General features: G+C 40.3%; 2 protein-coding genes across 3 annotated transcripts; one reads left to right on the top strand and one right to left on the bottom strand.

The window, feature by feature from the left end:
* Nucleotides 1-3370: 3370 nt before the first annotated feature.
* On the bottom strand, nucleotides 3371-6312 carry EXOSC3 (exosome component 3). Its single transcript, XM_059477176.1, has 4 exons — nucleotides 6043-6312; nucleotides 5799-5948; nucleotides 5091-5242; nucleotides 3371-3668 (listed from the first exon to the last, which is right to left on the bottom strand). The coding sequence occupies exons 1-4, from the start codon at nucleotides 6307-6309 to the stop codon at nucleotides 3467-3469; spliced, it is 771 nt and encodes a 256-aa protein (XP_059333159.1). The 5' UTR covers nucleotides 6310-6312; the 3' UTR covers nucleotides 3371-3466.
* On the top strand, nucleotides 5859-12765 carry DYDC1 (DPY30 domain containing 1). Of its 2 annotated transcripts, none has more exons than XM_059477177.1 (6): nucleotides 5859-5973; nucleotides 8623-8775; nucleotides 8894-9001; nucleotides 10409-10477; nucleotides 11374-11424; nucleotides 12077-12765. In XM_059477177.1, the coding sequence occupies exons 1-6, from the start codon at nucleotides 5920-5922 to the stop codon at nucleotides 12149-12151; spliced, it is 510 nt and encodes a 169-aa protein (XP_059333160.1). In that variant the 5' UTR covers nucleotides 5859-5919; the 3' UTR covers nucleotides 12152-12765. The 2 variants fall into 2 exon arrangements, with proteins under 2 accessions (XP_059333160.1, XP_059333161.1); XM_059477178.1 differs by lacking the exon at nucleotides 5859-5973 and adding an exon at nucleotides 8417-8505.
* The last annotated feature ends 652 nt before the right edge of the window (nucleotides 12766-13417 follow it).

Raw genomic sequence — 13417 nt, 5'->3', positions numbered from 1 at the left:
ACAATCTACAGAAGTCATGAGTAAGGCCAAGAGTGCTTGTGTTATTGATGCAACTGAAGCACCCTACACTGTCTTTTGGACAACTTTCAGTCAAATAATGTATCTCACCAAGGTGGTTGTATGTAGCTAGAAAAACTGATGTAAACACTTCCCATGTAAGCATTGGAGGTGATCAGTTTTTAAGGTTTAAAACAACCTGTTGATTTAGCTGTTACTAGAAGCATTTGTCCAAGATGTAAGGCAGAAAACTGGGCTTCCTCTACCAAATTTGACCTAGAGTAGAAGATGAGCTGTTCTTAATATTTAAAATCTGGGAGAAAAATTCCACGACCTCTTTTGCTAAAGAACATCCATGTGATAAACCCAAAATAACCCTGGTCTTAGAAGTGCTGGTGCCAATGTGGGTCATTTTGACAGAATTTGGCTGGGAATCAAATACACATGCCAGCAAGCTCAGTTCCAGCTCCTGGTGGCAAGGTTGTAATGAGTAGTTAGGCACAGTAAACTTCTAATCTAGCAGAACTACAGCCACACTCTAACCATAGCCTTAGAGCTGAGCTCTTAATCCTCTTATTACACTGAGCTATTTGTCTGTGTAGCTTTCTTCTGCGAGAGCAAAACACAAATGTGTCACTTTCAAACTGAATTTCAACACTGCATTTCTGTATTTTGTGATAGTATTTGTTTTTTATACATCAACCTAGGAAGGGCTACAAACTATGTATTTAATTTTCAATGCATAGTTTCTGTTTAACTCTTGGTGAACTGTCTTTTTGAGAGGTTAGGCTCATCTCTCACGGGCATACAAACAATTTCCATGTTGACATCTACCATTTTTACATAACTTGATCACAACAGCTTGAAAGAAAAGCAATATAACAAAGTATCCAATGCACAATCATAGGGTATCTGAAATTAACAACTCTAAACAATGACTTAACCTGGTAAGGGTGAACATTATGGAGAAATGCAACAGAAAGATGTTCTACTTACCTAGCAAGGTACATTTCAAGCCCACAGCATCCCTTCTGCAAGTCCTATTTTTAAAACATATGGGTTCATGTGCCTTTAATGGGAATGTGGGAGACTCCCAGCAGAACACAATTAAATCACCATCAGCCTTTCTTCCTAGCACCAAATTACACTCCATAACCTTTCCTCGTGACTGGTTTAGTCACCAACATAGAACTCAAAGTTGGCAAAGATATTGTTTAGACTTTGCCTGAATGGCTGCTTTGTTAGATAAAGCCTGTCAAATTGTAATTGGTTTGAGGAATGTTGATAAGGTTTTTTTTGCTCAAGTTAAAAAACACAAAACACAAATATAGTCTTCTGTTAGTAATATGTTTAAGTGTACTTTCTTTCAAGCATTTCTCCCCACACCCATTTTGTTCACATCCACTGAAATTTTTTTCCACTCTATAAACTGTCAAGCAAATTTAAGTATAGCACATAATTAAAATGGTTGTGTAGGGGGTAAAAGCCAGGAACTTTTCTGTTGATTTTGCTAAATAATTAACAAGCATAATTTTAATGCATTTTGTATCCTATTCTTGATTTAACTAAATTTGTATTTGGGTGACAAGTGGGTGAGAATGGACAGCATGCTGTGTGGTATGAAATAGTGTGTAGATTGAGAACTGTCAAGGTTGCCATTTGTGTACTGCACTACCAAGCCAGCATTTTAACAGGGGTTGTTCATTTGTATCTTGCAGGTTAAGCCTGGAACACAGGCTTTTGGGAAGGAAAGGAATAAAGGGCAGTGGTAAGGCTAATGGCATTTCAAGCCACAGCTACCCAGGAAATGATCCATGTCATTGCCCATTCCTGTAGTTTTACTACTATGATCCAAGAACAATTCAACAAAAAAAAGTTAGCACCCTGAGATAATTTGGCAAATGCTTTTCTGCCTATGCCAGCTATTGTTCCAGTAACAGACAACCTGCAGAGGCCCTGCTCAGCTGAAGTGGAAAAAGCTCTAGAGAAGAAAAGTTATGAAAATGTGATTAATTTACAGCTTCTCATGTGTAGTAAGAGATAGACTACAGACCCAAAAGGTTTATGGGATATGCATGAAAGTCACTTCACCTGGGAGATGACAGGTGAAGAAAGATGACTAAAGACCTACCAAGCCCAATGAGCAATGCCCTAGATGCTAAATAGGGAGACAGTGAAATTCCCAAGAATTCTGAATTGTAGCCATTTGACTCACATGGAAACCATCAGTGTTGTGTTCTTGCTGAACCAGGGGAAGCCCTAGGTAAGCACATTACAGATGACTCAGAGGAGCTGGCTCTAGACTGAGGCAATTTCTAAATGGCAGAGATGCCAAAGACAACCCTATCATCAAATGCCATAGGTTAAGCTTTGGATGAAATACAGAATAAACAGGAAAAATTATATTTCCACTTTAATTAAGATGGTATTCACGCTCACTCTAATTAGTTAATTTTTAGTAATTTCCTTTAACTCTTGCTATTAAACTATTCAGCTCATTAAGAACCACAGAACATCACAGATGTAAATGACTGCCTAAGAGCTGCAAGCAGTTCATTAGGTGCCTACAATCAAGCTTTTCTCCCAAAGGAAGAAGGCATCAGTAACTACCCTTCCATTAATCCAGGGCTCTCTTCCTCTCTCAAAACAGCAGCAAATGACTCACATGCTAAAATCCACTGAGAGCTTACCCTCCTCTATGTGCATCAAGGGACTGTTACACAAAGAAGCCAAACATAGCTTTTTTCAGAAATGCTGATTTCGTTAAATATTAGCAAAGCTCTATGGCATCTTTATGCTATTACTAAAGAAAACAGTGTCTTGAACCAAGAAACACATGGCTGTTATTGTGAAATCCTAATCACTATGTCCTTAATACTACCAGGCAGGTCATCACTTAGGGAAAGTGACAATGTCCCTGTGAACATATTTTTTGCCTTAACCACCCTGTGATTGCTTCATGCTACACCCTGCAATTATTATCTGGTATTCTCTATCTGCTTTTGTATTCCCAAATTTCATAATATTTTAATTACTTCATGTCACTGTATAAATAGAGCACCCAACCAAAATTAATGACCTATGGAATACTTTTTGCTATGCCAAGTAAACATGGATGGTTTGCAATTTTAATAACTATAAAAACAAATATATGCAGCTCAAAAAATGACCAATTTTTTAAAGAAGATCTAGGTAGTTATGCTTCAAAATTCAGGGCTAATGAAAGCTTATAGGGAACATCTTCCCATTAGTCAGAAAATTCATGAACATAAATAGGGCTTCATAGCCACAAAGGTGAGCCAAACTCCTTAAACAACACTAAATCAAGCCAAGTGGATAAAGAAGGGAAATGAAGAATGACCAAAGTCTAGTATTTAATTTAAAAAAAGGCTTTTAATATAAATCTGAATACAAAAATAACCAAAACACCCTACAATCATCACAAACAAATCTTCAAGGTTTTCTCCTATTAGTTCCCTGACAGTTTGGCAAGGGCTTGTTTTCTCTGTTGTGCAGTCATATGCTCACAGGCTTCCAAAATATTTACTACAATTAAAGTCTGTTGAACTGTTTTTGCTTTTACCCATATTCTTCCATTCATTCCCAGCACCATCTCAAATGGGTACAATTGTGACAACTCTTGAATTATTTCACATTTGGGAGCCAAGAGCCTGTAAACAAGAGCAAAAACAGAAAGGTCAGAGGAAGGAGTGCCCACACTTACAGACACCACATTACTATTGACCAGTAACTCCAGCAGTCCTGCTATTGTGGGAGCTATTTAAGAAACAGTGAAAGATTATAAAGTTGCATATACATTCAAAACAGCAATACAGTATCAGATTTTCAAGGCTCCTGTCATATAAAATACATGCACCTAAAAAAATTAAGCCATTGTAATTTTAGTTTTTTTCTCATTAGATTCCGAAGCAGCCCCTGACTAGTTTAAAGTGAATTGATACTTTTACAACCATTCTGAGTTAATAAATTCTAAAAGTACACTGTTTGACCAAATGACATTTTTGAAATGTTATTTGACACCCCAGAGGCGTCTTTCAAAACAGGACTTCCCTTCTACTTCAGGAAACAGTATTAAGAGAAATAAACAGATTACTTCATTTTTATTAGATGACAGCATAATAAATACTGTAACGTGTCTAGGATTAAATCAAGACTGAACAAGTATTCACAAAAGCTAAAATCATATCAGGATTTAGCAGTTTACTTGTAATATGCTGTTATTTTTTTACTTGCATACATTGAAAATTTGGAAAACAGAATGGCTGCAAAAAGCTTTTGTATCAGTTCACACTGACTCCTGATTGGACCTATAAATCAGACAATGACAGGAATGAAAAAGCTGCTCTGCAATGCCAGATTGCTTATCCAAAGAATGATAAAACAAACAAAGAGCTCCACCCAAAAAGCAACAACAAAGTTTGACTATTGTTTATCCACATAACCTGGTATTCTTTGACAGTCACAAAAAAATTCTGTATCTACATCAGCATAAGCAACTCCAAAGTTCATGATACATTTAAAAGCTTATGAAACAGTTCCTGGACTAATATGTCAGTTTTAAACTAAAGATCCTACATTTTTTAAATCTGTATCTTTATTTCAGTGTTATTTATTTTTCTTTGGAAGTTGGAAAATAACATGTACTGATGTGCAAAGATCCCTTTTGTCAGGGAAAGCTGTCAGCAAACATACACCTCTACTACCCCATAACACACAAAAAGGACAACAAGCATTGCCAAGTTTTAAACTCCAAGGCAATATGTACACACTTGAAACACTACCCTGAATGTTTGACTTCCCCAGGTCACTACTTTTATTTTCCATACTGCCTCGGCAACCACATCGCTTATTTTAAACAGGTGATGCAACACCATACAAAAGAGCTTCTAAGTCTCTTAAGAGGAAAAATAAACTTTCCTTCTAGATCAAGCCATACTCTATTCAGTAAATCTGGTTTCAATGCACTACAAGAATCACACAGGCTGATTTACCAAACTGCCCATACCACTCAGAAGAAACAGCTGTGGGAATCTTACGTGTGAGAGCGGCTACTTACATTTTTTAGTACTTACTTTCTTATTAGACCTAAGGAAACTTTAAAGAGGAAGCCATCTTGTCCAATTATTCCCATGCCACTTGACTTTCCACTGCTGTCTATACAGACCATCTCTGGTTCCATGTCTTTATTTGCTACAACGAACTGACCATAAATAAGATCTCCCACCTAAACAAAATAAACAAAGGTGTAATCTCTTATAATGATTTAGTAGGACAACAATAAAAAAAAAATCACACATGCCTGTTTTTTCTTTACACCTCCTTTTACATTCTGGTAATGGCATTTCATCTGTGTGCAGAAACTGCGGCATGCGTGTGCTACCCAACCATTCATAACAGTGTTGTTAAAAGACACACAACTAACAGTTTCTACCAGCATCACATATTCTAAAACTTGAACATGAGTGCCCTTTCAGAGGCACCTTACTCATGAGCTGCATCTGCTCCTGGCAGCACTATGAGCAAACCAAGAGTGAAGCACCCAGCCAGCTGAGAGAGCAGAGCACGCCAGTTACAGTCCTCCTAAGAAACCCCAGAAAGGCGGCGGCCTAAAGGTGCAAAATCCGAGGAGGACCAAGGCGAAACCATCACAACCAGACCTGCCCATCTCCTCTAACACGGGCTTTTGAAAACACTTCCCCTAAGAAAAGCTACTGAAATGCAACACAGGCGCCACCAAAGGACGCAGCTGAAGCGCCACCGCCGGCTAACAGGGCACCCACCTGCACGTTCGGCCTGTTCCTCTTCGTGGCGCCTTCGAAGGCCAGGTAGGACAGGGAGGCCGGCTCGCTGCCGCCCACGTCCAGCCTGAACACGTCCCCCGCCTTGGCCGTCACGATCCCTATGACGTGGTCACCCTTCACCGGCACATACTGCAGCGGGAGAGGCGGACAGAAGGTCAGGGGAGCGCGGGCAGACGGGGGCTAACACACAAACACACACATATGGACACCGCCGCGCCCCTACCCGCTTCTGCTGCGAGTCCACCCAGTAGGCGCCGCCGCCCCCGGGCCGGTGCCGCAGCAGCCCGCACTTGGTCACCAGCAGCCCGGCCCCGCTGCGCCGCAGCCCCGGCCCGCACAGCAGCCGCCCCTGCGGCGCGGTGCCCGCGCTCAGCCGCAGCCGCTCGCCCTCCGCGTCCTCGTCGTAGTGCGCGGGGAGCAGCAGCAGGTCCCCGGGCAGCACCACCTGCCCCACGAGGGCCTCGGCCGCCGTGCCGCGCTCCGCCGCCATGGCCGCCATGGTGCACGGCCCCTCAGGCCGGGGCGGGCGGCTGCGCCTGCGGCCTGCGCGCGGCGTTCGCGGGGCGCCAGCGACACCTCCCGGCCGGAACGGCCCGGACCGCCACAGCCGGGCCCGCTCGATCCCCGAGCTGCTGCAGCGGCTCCTCGCCCCTCACGGCACCTCCGGCAGCTGCCGGTCCGTCAGGGAGGCAGCCCGCCTTCCATTTCTGCCGGGGAGCGGCCAAGAGAATGTGAGTGCACTTAGGCGTTGGAATTAACAACATACAGAGGCAATTCTTCCAGCTGCAGTTGTTTGTAAGGTTTTTTTTAATACCCGATTAGAAGCTGACAGTAAAACATAGAGCTGGTCAAATCTGAGGTGAAAGACAGCCGATGAGTTTTGCAGGGAGCAGAAAAAATCGCATCTGTTGTGAAGGGAAACTGCTCACAGAGAGATAGCATTAAAACAGTCGGAAAGCATCACCTGGTCCATCCTCCCTGTCCTTGAGCACATTGCACAGAATTGCATCCAGACAGCTTCCAATATCTCTAGATGAAGGGATTCCACAACCTCTCTGGGCAATCTGTTCCAGTATGGGGTCACCCGCACAAAGTTCTGCCTCCTATTTAAATGGAGCTTCCTATGCATCAGTTTCTGCCCATTCAGTGGTGTCCTAGTGGTTGGCACCACAAAGCAGAGCCTGGCACCTCCCCTTTAGGTATTTATACATATTAATGAGGCCCCCTATCAATCATCTCTTCTCAAGGCTGAACAGGCTCAGGTGTCTCAGCTTTTCCTTGTAAGAGAGATGCCCGATCCCTTAATCATCTTCATAGCCCCATGCTGGAGCCGCTCCAGGATCTCCCTGTCTCTGTCACTGGGGAGCCCAGACCTGGACACAGCACTCCAAGCAGAGCCTCAGCGGGGCTGAGAAGAGGGGCAGGATCACTTCCCTGGCCCTGCTGGCAATGCTCTTCCTAAGGCACCCCGGGATACCATTGGCCTTCTCGGCCACAAGCGCACTGCTGCAAAACCTTGCTGTCCTTCAGCCCCCCAGGTCCTTCTCCACAGAGCTGCTCTCCGGCAGATCACCCCAGCTCGCCCCGGTGGTGGGGCTATTCCTCCCCAGCTGCAGGACCCTGAATTTCAGGCTTTTCTCTGCCATTCCTCCAGCCTCTCGAGGTCTCTCTCAAGGGCGACAAAACCCTCTGAGGTCTCGGCCGCTCCTGCCCGTTTTGTGCCATCGGTCACCTCTCCGAGCAGGCCCGCCACCCCTCCGTCAGCTCCGGCGGCCGGCGCTGTTGCGGAGCAACCCCGCGCCTTCAGGGCCGGGCCGGGCGGCAGGAGCAGGGCCCGGGGCTGCCGTCCCGGGGCTCTGGGAGCTGCTGCCGGCAAGGAGCCGGAGCGGGGCTGCTCCCCGAGGGAAGGCGAGCAGCCACAGCGCATCCCGCGGCACCAGAAGCAGGGCAGACACTACGGGCTGCCGAGGACTCTCTCGGAGCGTGAGGCGAGGCGGGGTAGCGGGCCAGGCCCTCCCAGGAGCCCCAACAGCCGGCGTAGGGATGGGGAGCGGGCCCGCCCTGCCTGCAGCCCAGGGGAAAGGGAGGGGCCAGCCCGGGCTTAAAGGGAGCCCGGAGCAGGGGACGTGGGCGGCCTCATTAGGGTCACCTGGGGCCGCTATGACAGCGGATAATGGGAATGGATTTGCTGTTGTGCTAAGTGTCCGGGCTCTGTGCCCCGGCATGGATTCAGCCCCCTTGACAGCAAAGAAAGGCTCGTGTTTACTTAAAAGCTTGTGTTTACTGGGCTGGTAAAGCGTGTGCACGGAGATCTGTGCCTTTCCTAACTGTGGAGTGACTGCTTTAGCTCCTTGCCTCGCATACACGTGTAAAAGATAGCTCTGATAGGTCAAACAAAAATCACCCCTTAATTGTCCTCAGAACTACTTGCCTGTTCTTTGAGTATCTGTGTAGAAGTTTTCTACGTCGTGTTGTAGTTTTCAGGGTTTTTTTTTTTATTGTTATCATACAGACCTAGAATTGGCAGCATGTTTTAAATAGCTTATGAATTATGCATGTCTAAACAGTAAGGTGAAGTTTAAGCTTTTTTTTTCTGCAGTGATTGTTATAACTGACCTGTCCACTGGAGCTTTTAAGAACTAAACTACTGCCAAATAACTTGTATAAATTGCAAGCTTAGTAAAAGGTAATGTCATAGTCAGTGACACTGACTATGTGTCACTGCACTTTAAGCACGAATTCTTAAAGCCCCTAACTCAATTCTGACATTGATGTCCAATATCTGTCTGTTCATTCTCAGTAGATTTGGATGGAGTCTCAGTATCTGAAGCAATGCCTGGGAGATTGCTTGAAGAAAGGACTGGCAGAGGTTGTAGAGCATCGGCCAGCAGATCCAATAGAGTATCTTGCACACTGGATTTACAAATACAGAAGAAACTTAGATGAAGAAGAAAAGGTGGATCCAACTTAGGCAAAAAAAAAAAAAAAGAAAAAGATTACTATAATATAATTGATGCTATTTAATATATCTTCCATTTTTATATTTAATTGATTCTGTGTTACCTCTGAAATAGAGAATACTGGAGAGAGCTGAGCTGGAAGAAGAACGGGTGGCAGCCCAAGCAGAACTTGAAAGGTTAAAAATCGAGGAAGAGCAGCGGAAACTGGAAGAGCAACGTCAGGTTATTAACACTTAATAATAGATCATTCCAAGCAGCATATTGTGCTGTGGCATCTTGGAGCTCTATGTATACTTCTAATAGCTGTATAATGATTTTGATAAAGGTGACATAAAGCAGGCATTTTAATTTCCCTTTTCTGATTAACTGAAGTTATTAGTCAGCACATGGGTAGGAAAAGTTACATATTATGCAGTAAAATGTTATTAAAAAGTGATGGCTGTTAAGTTAAAAGTCAGCCAGTTTAGGAGTTATGTGAGAAGTAACTGAAAGTACTGTTTGGGCTTATAATATGAAATTAATATAACATCTGTGTTTCTAGCCATTTTTTGTAAAGAAGTCATGTGAACCCAGGGTTGCCATGGTGATGTTGATGTGACCTGACTGGATTTTTTTGTATGGATGACTTCCATGATGTTAAAATCAAATTTTAACTTATTTTAATAGGTTAAATTTTAATTTAAGCTTATTTTAATAAGCTTAATTTTAAATTTATGCTGATCACATTAAGCCCAGCTCTAGTGTAAGATGCATTCATTTTATTTCACTTGCAGTTTTAAAATTTGGAGTTTAGTAATTTGCAAACCAAAAGTAATGTTCTTAAGGGTTTCATGAGTGATGTAAAATAGTAAATGAAAATAAAGAGATTGTGTCTAGAGATAATTCACTGAGAATTAAATAAATCATTTCACCTAAGCTATGGGAAAGATGTTGAACAATACTCACATTAGATGCATTTTTTTAACCTAACTCAGTTTTGTAGTCAAATACTGAGGTAAGTTTTGCATTTATCTACCAAAAAGGAATAGAAAATTATGACCATGTTTGTAACTGCTCACAAAATGCAAGAGCAAACAGTATTCTCTAAGGTTGTTGAATATAAATAGATTATGCAGTTTCTGAAGTTTTGATGTAATAAGACTTGTGTTCCCAATTAATAAACACTTCCTGTTAGATATTTCCAGTTGTAAATACTGAAGGTTGCTGATGGACATGATTAATGTTAATGACATTGCCTGCCAAATTTTTCTATAGGTTTGATTCTACATTGATTCCTCAGTGTATTCTAGGTACTACACAAAGCATCAAAGAACTTAATCCAGGAGATAACTAATACAAACTGGGAAAGAGCTTGTGTAATGAGACAGTGTCTGAAGTGTGTACTAACTTCAGTTACCTGTTTTTTCTTCCTCTTGGTAGTAAAGCTTCTTTATCAAATACCTTTCTCAAACCTTTGAAAATGATGATGATGATAATGAAAGGATCTTGTTATTAGCATAACATAGAAATTATGTTTTATGCTTACTTTTTATTTATTATTTCAATATAAAATACATTGTAAACAATGTGGTGGAAAAGATACATGTGGTTTTTTTCTTTCTAATTTGTCCTTTCTTGTACTGATTTCAGGCTGAGTTGGAGAAAGAACTTGCAGAGTTGGAAGCACAGAAAAAGGAAGCTGAAAGGCAGTTGAAGCAGGTAGATCAAGAGGTTTAAGCCAATGCTTAGTTGGTGGTTTGAAAATGCCATTTATCAGCCATTTTTTCCAGATGCAGGCATCAATTACAAAACACAAAGCAGAAGTTTTGAACTAATACATATTTAAAGAAACAGGAGTGGAGATAGGGGGGACTGTTTAACACATGGCTTCTGCAGTCTGGGTTTTATACTTGAATTTTGGTCAGAGCAGAACATAAATTTACTCCAAAAATCCAGCATAAGGTCAGCTTACCTGATGCTTCCACATTTCTTGATGGTATTTATTAGAAAGTTTTATAAAATAAGCATGTCTAATTGAAGTACCAATATAGTAATATTTTACAGAGGGTTAGCACAAAATCCATTTACTGTACCTGAAAAAAGAGCTGTGGTTTGGACTTGCAGTGCATCTGGATTCTGCTACCTTAGTGATGCATGGGAATTTATACTAACAAAAGAGTGTCTATACAGATATCCATGTTTATGGTCTTTTAATGCTGCTTCAGTAAAAACATACAGGGATCATTGGCATGCTTATCTCCCTAAAGCTTTTAAAACTCTCTGGGGCACAGAGTATTTTAGAAATAACTAAGTTTTTATAAAACTCTGCTAAAATACTGACAAAACATAATTATAAGAAGATGAACATATGAAAGTGACAAAAAATAATATATGAAAACTTTAAATCGCTGTTAATGAAAAAAATCTATTTAAAAATAGGGCTAAGCATACCAAGACATATTCCCATACTACTAAACTTGTATAGCACTTATCTAAAGTGTTCTCTTTACATTGATACATAATGTCATTTTAACACACCTGAAATGTGATTTCATGACATGGGACATTTGACATGAACTGAAAACTGGTTTTCTTTACCACATGAAAATGAACAGGCAATAGCTGAAGTTACAGATGAACCTGAGGAGCCAGATGAGAGTGAACCTGTAAGTGTTTAGAAACAGATTATAAATTATTGATTCTTAAAAATTTGCTTTTCTGTGCTGACAATAGATTTATGAAAATTTAACTTATGACTGTTCTTAGGGTCAGCTTTTCACAGGTGTTTTTTCCACTGAGGTAAATCAGGTGTGTATGCAAGATCCCATATAGCCCCAGTTTTTATCATTTTCTGATAATTACATATTTTAAAATATTCTTGAGGCTTTGGGCATATTTTATGGGTTCTTTAATAAGAAAATTGTAAAACCAGAAGGGAAAATGAGTCTTAAGTGCCTGCTACTTTCTACATGTGCCAGGTTTTCATGCCTAAAGGTGTTAGATTCCATTGGCTTTTGGGGATGTTATTTCAGGTTTTACAGTGACATGTTTGCTACAAATTACAAACAGATTGATAAAATAAGGCATATATGCTTGTACTATTGATTCTGCCCTCAAAATCACAATGCATCATCCAAATTTGCTGGATTTTATAATAAAATGATGATATTAATTGTATTCATTCTATTGAATGGAAAAATACATGATTATACTGATAAATACCAACTTGTCTGCCATGGGCAGGTTTTTCTATTTTCCTTTTTACAAAACTCAGTGAATGCTGGTAAGTGGTAGAATATTTGTGTTGTTGTTTTCCAGGGTCAAACAGACCTCCCAACAGTAATAGAAGAAGAAGAAGAAGAGGAAGAAGAAGAAGGAGAAGAAGAAAATTAGAACTGACCTTAGAGCAGTAAATATATTTTCTACTCATTACTTGCTATCCTGAAGTGTAGTATCTTGATTTATGTATTTTATAAATATAACTGATTTATGTAACTGTTTCTCTGGTGTGTGTTTTCAAGGTCTTTCTATAAAGTCTGTTATTTCTGATACCTATTCTTCCTTTTTGTTCTTAAAACATTGTAACTAGTGTGGCTGACTTATAGGAAGAAAATTGCAGCTGAAGTGAAAGCAACAAATGTATTTTCTACTTGTTGCATATTGAAGTAACCATAATAAATAACAATATAACTAAAGTGTCAATATGATTTGAGGATGGATGCTACAGTATGATCATTTGAATCAATGTTAAAAGAATAAAATATTACTGAAAATTATTTTCAAGAATTTGAATGGTTTCTGACAGAAAAAAGGGAATGCTCTGCAGATTAAAAGATGGAGAGAGTATTCTGGACTTCAAACTTGGTGCAAAAATCCAATCAGAATTCCCAAATGTATTTGAAAGAGGTAAATTTAACTCTGACTCAGTAGATACTAGAAGATCTTGTCTCCTAGAAGTCATGAGGTCATCTAGGTCTTTATCATTGGAAGATATATTTATTATTATATTTATTATTAGAACCTTTTTTGGGTATTGTGTGGTACTAGGTAAGCTGCAAGTGTCTGCATGTTAGTCTTGATTAATCAAGTTTTTAAGACTTTACTGCATTTTTCTTGAATTTGTAAATCAAGAAATTAAATATGTTCTCTACTAAATACCATCATTATTTCTAAAACTTTACTTCTAAAAATTTAGAAGAATATTTCATTTGATCCATGGTTATCTATAAAAATAAGTTAAATAATAATTAAATATTGAATTTTTAAAAGAACAGATGTTTGTAATCTTGGTATAGGTTGTCAAGAATGTTCTATGTCTCTTTGTTATAAATGGAAAAACTTCAGCATCAAGAAATCCTGCTGTTCTTCTATAAAATGTGCCTTTGCATCTATGCCTTCTACTACAGCTTAGATGGTCGTGGCCAATATTGTGTAATGAAAAGAGCTTTCATTAGAAAATCAGTGCACAGTTAATGCATTCACTGCATTCTTCAGTCTTGGGATGAAAGAGATTTTTCTGATAATTTCACTTCAATTTTTTTTAATAGTATTGCTGAGTCTAAGTGGTTTGCTGTCTTTGGCAAACTGTTAAAAATATCTGTACACCCAACAGACAAGGGTCAATCACATAATAAATGTTTTCCTGCTCTGAATAACTTG

This window comes from Ammospiza nelsoni, chromosome 8 (genome assembly GCF_027579445.1).
Source record: "Ammospiza nelsoni isolate bAmmNel1 chromosome 8, bAmmNel1.pri, whole genome shotgun sequence".
NCBI lineage: Eukaryota > Metazoa > Chordata > Aves > Passeriformes > Passerellidae > Ammospiza > Ammospiza nelsoni.
This window is presented reverse-complemented; position numbering and strand designations above follow the sequence as displayed.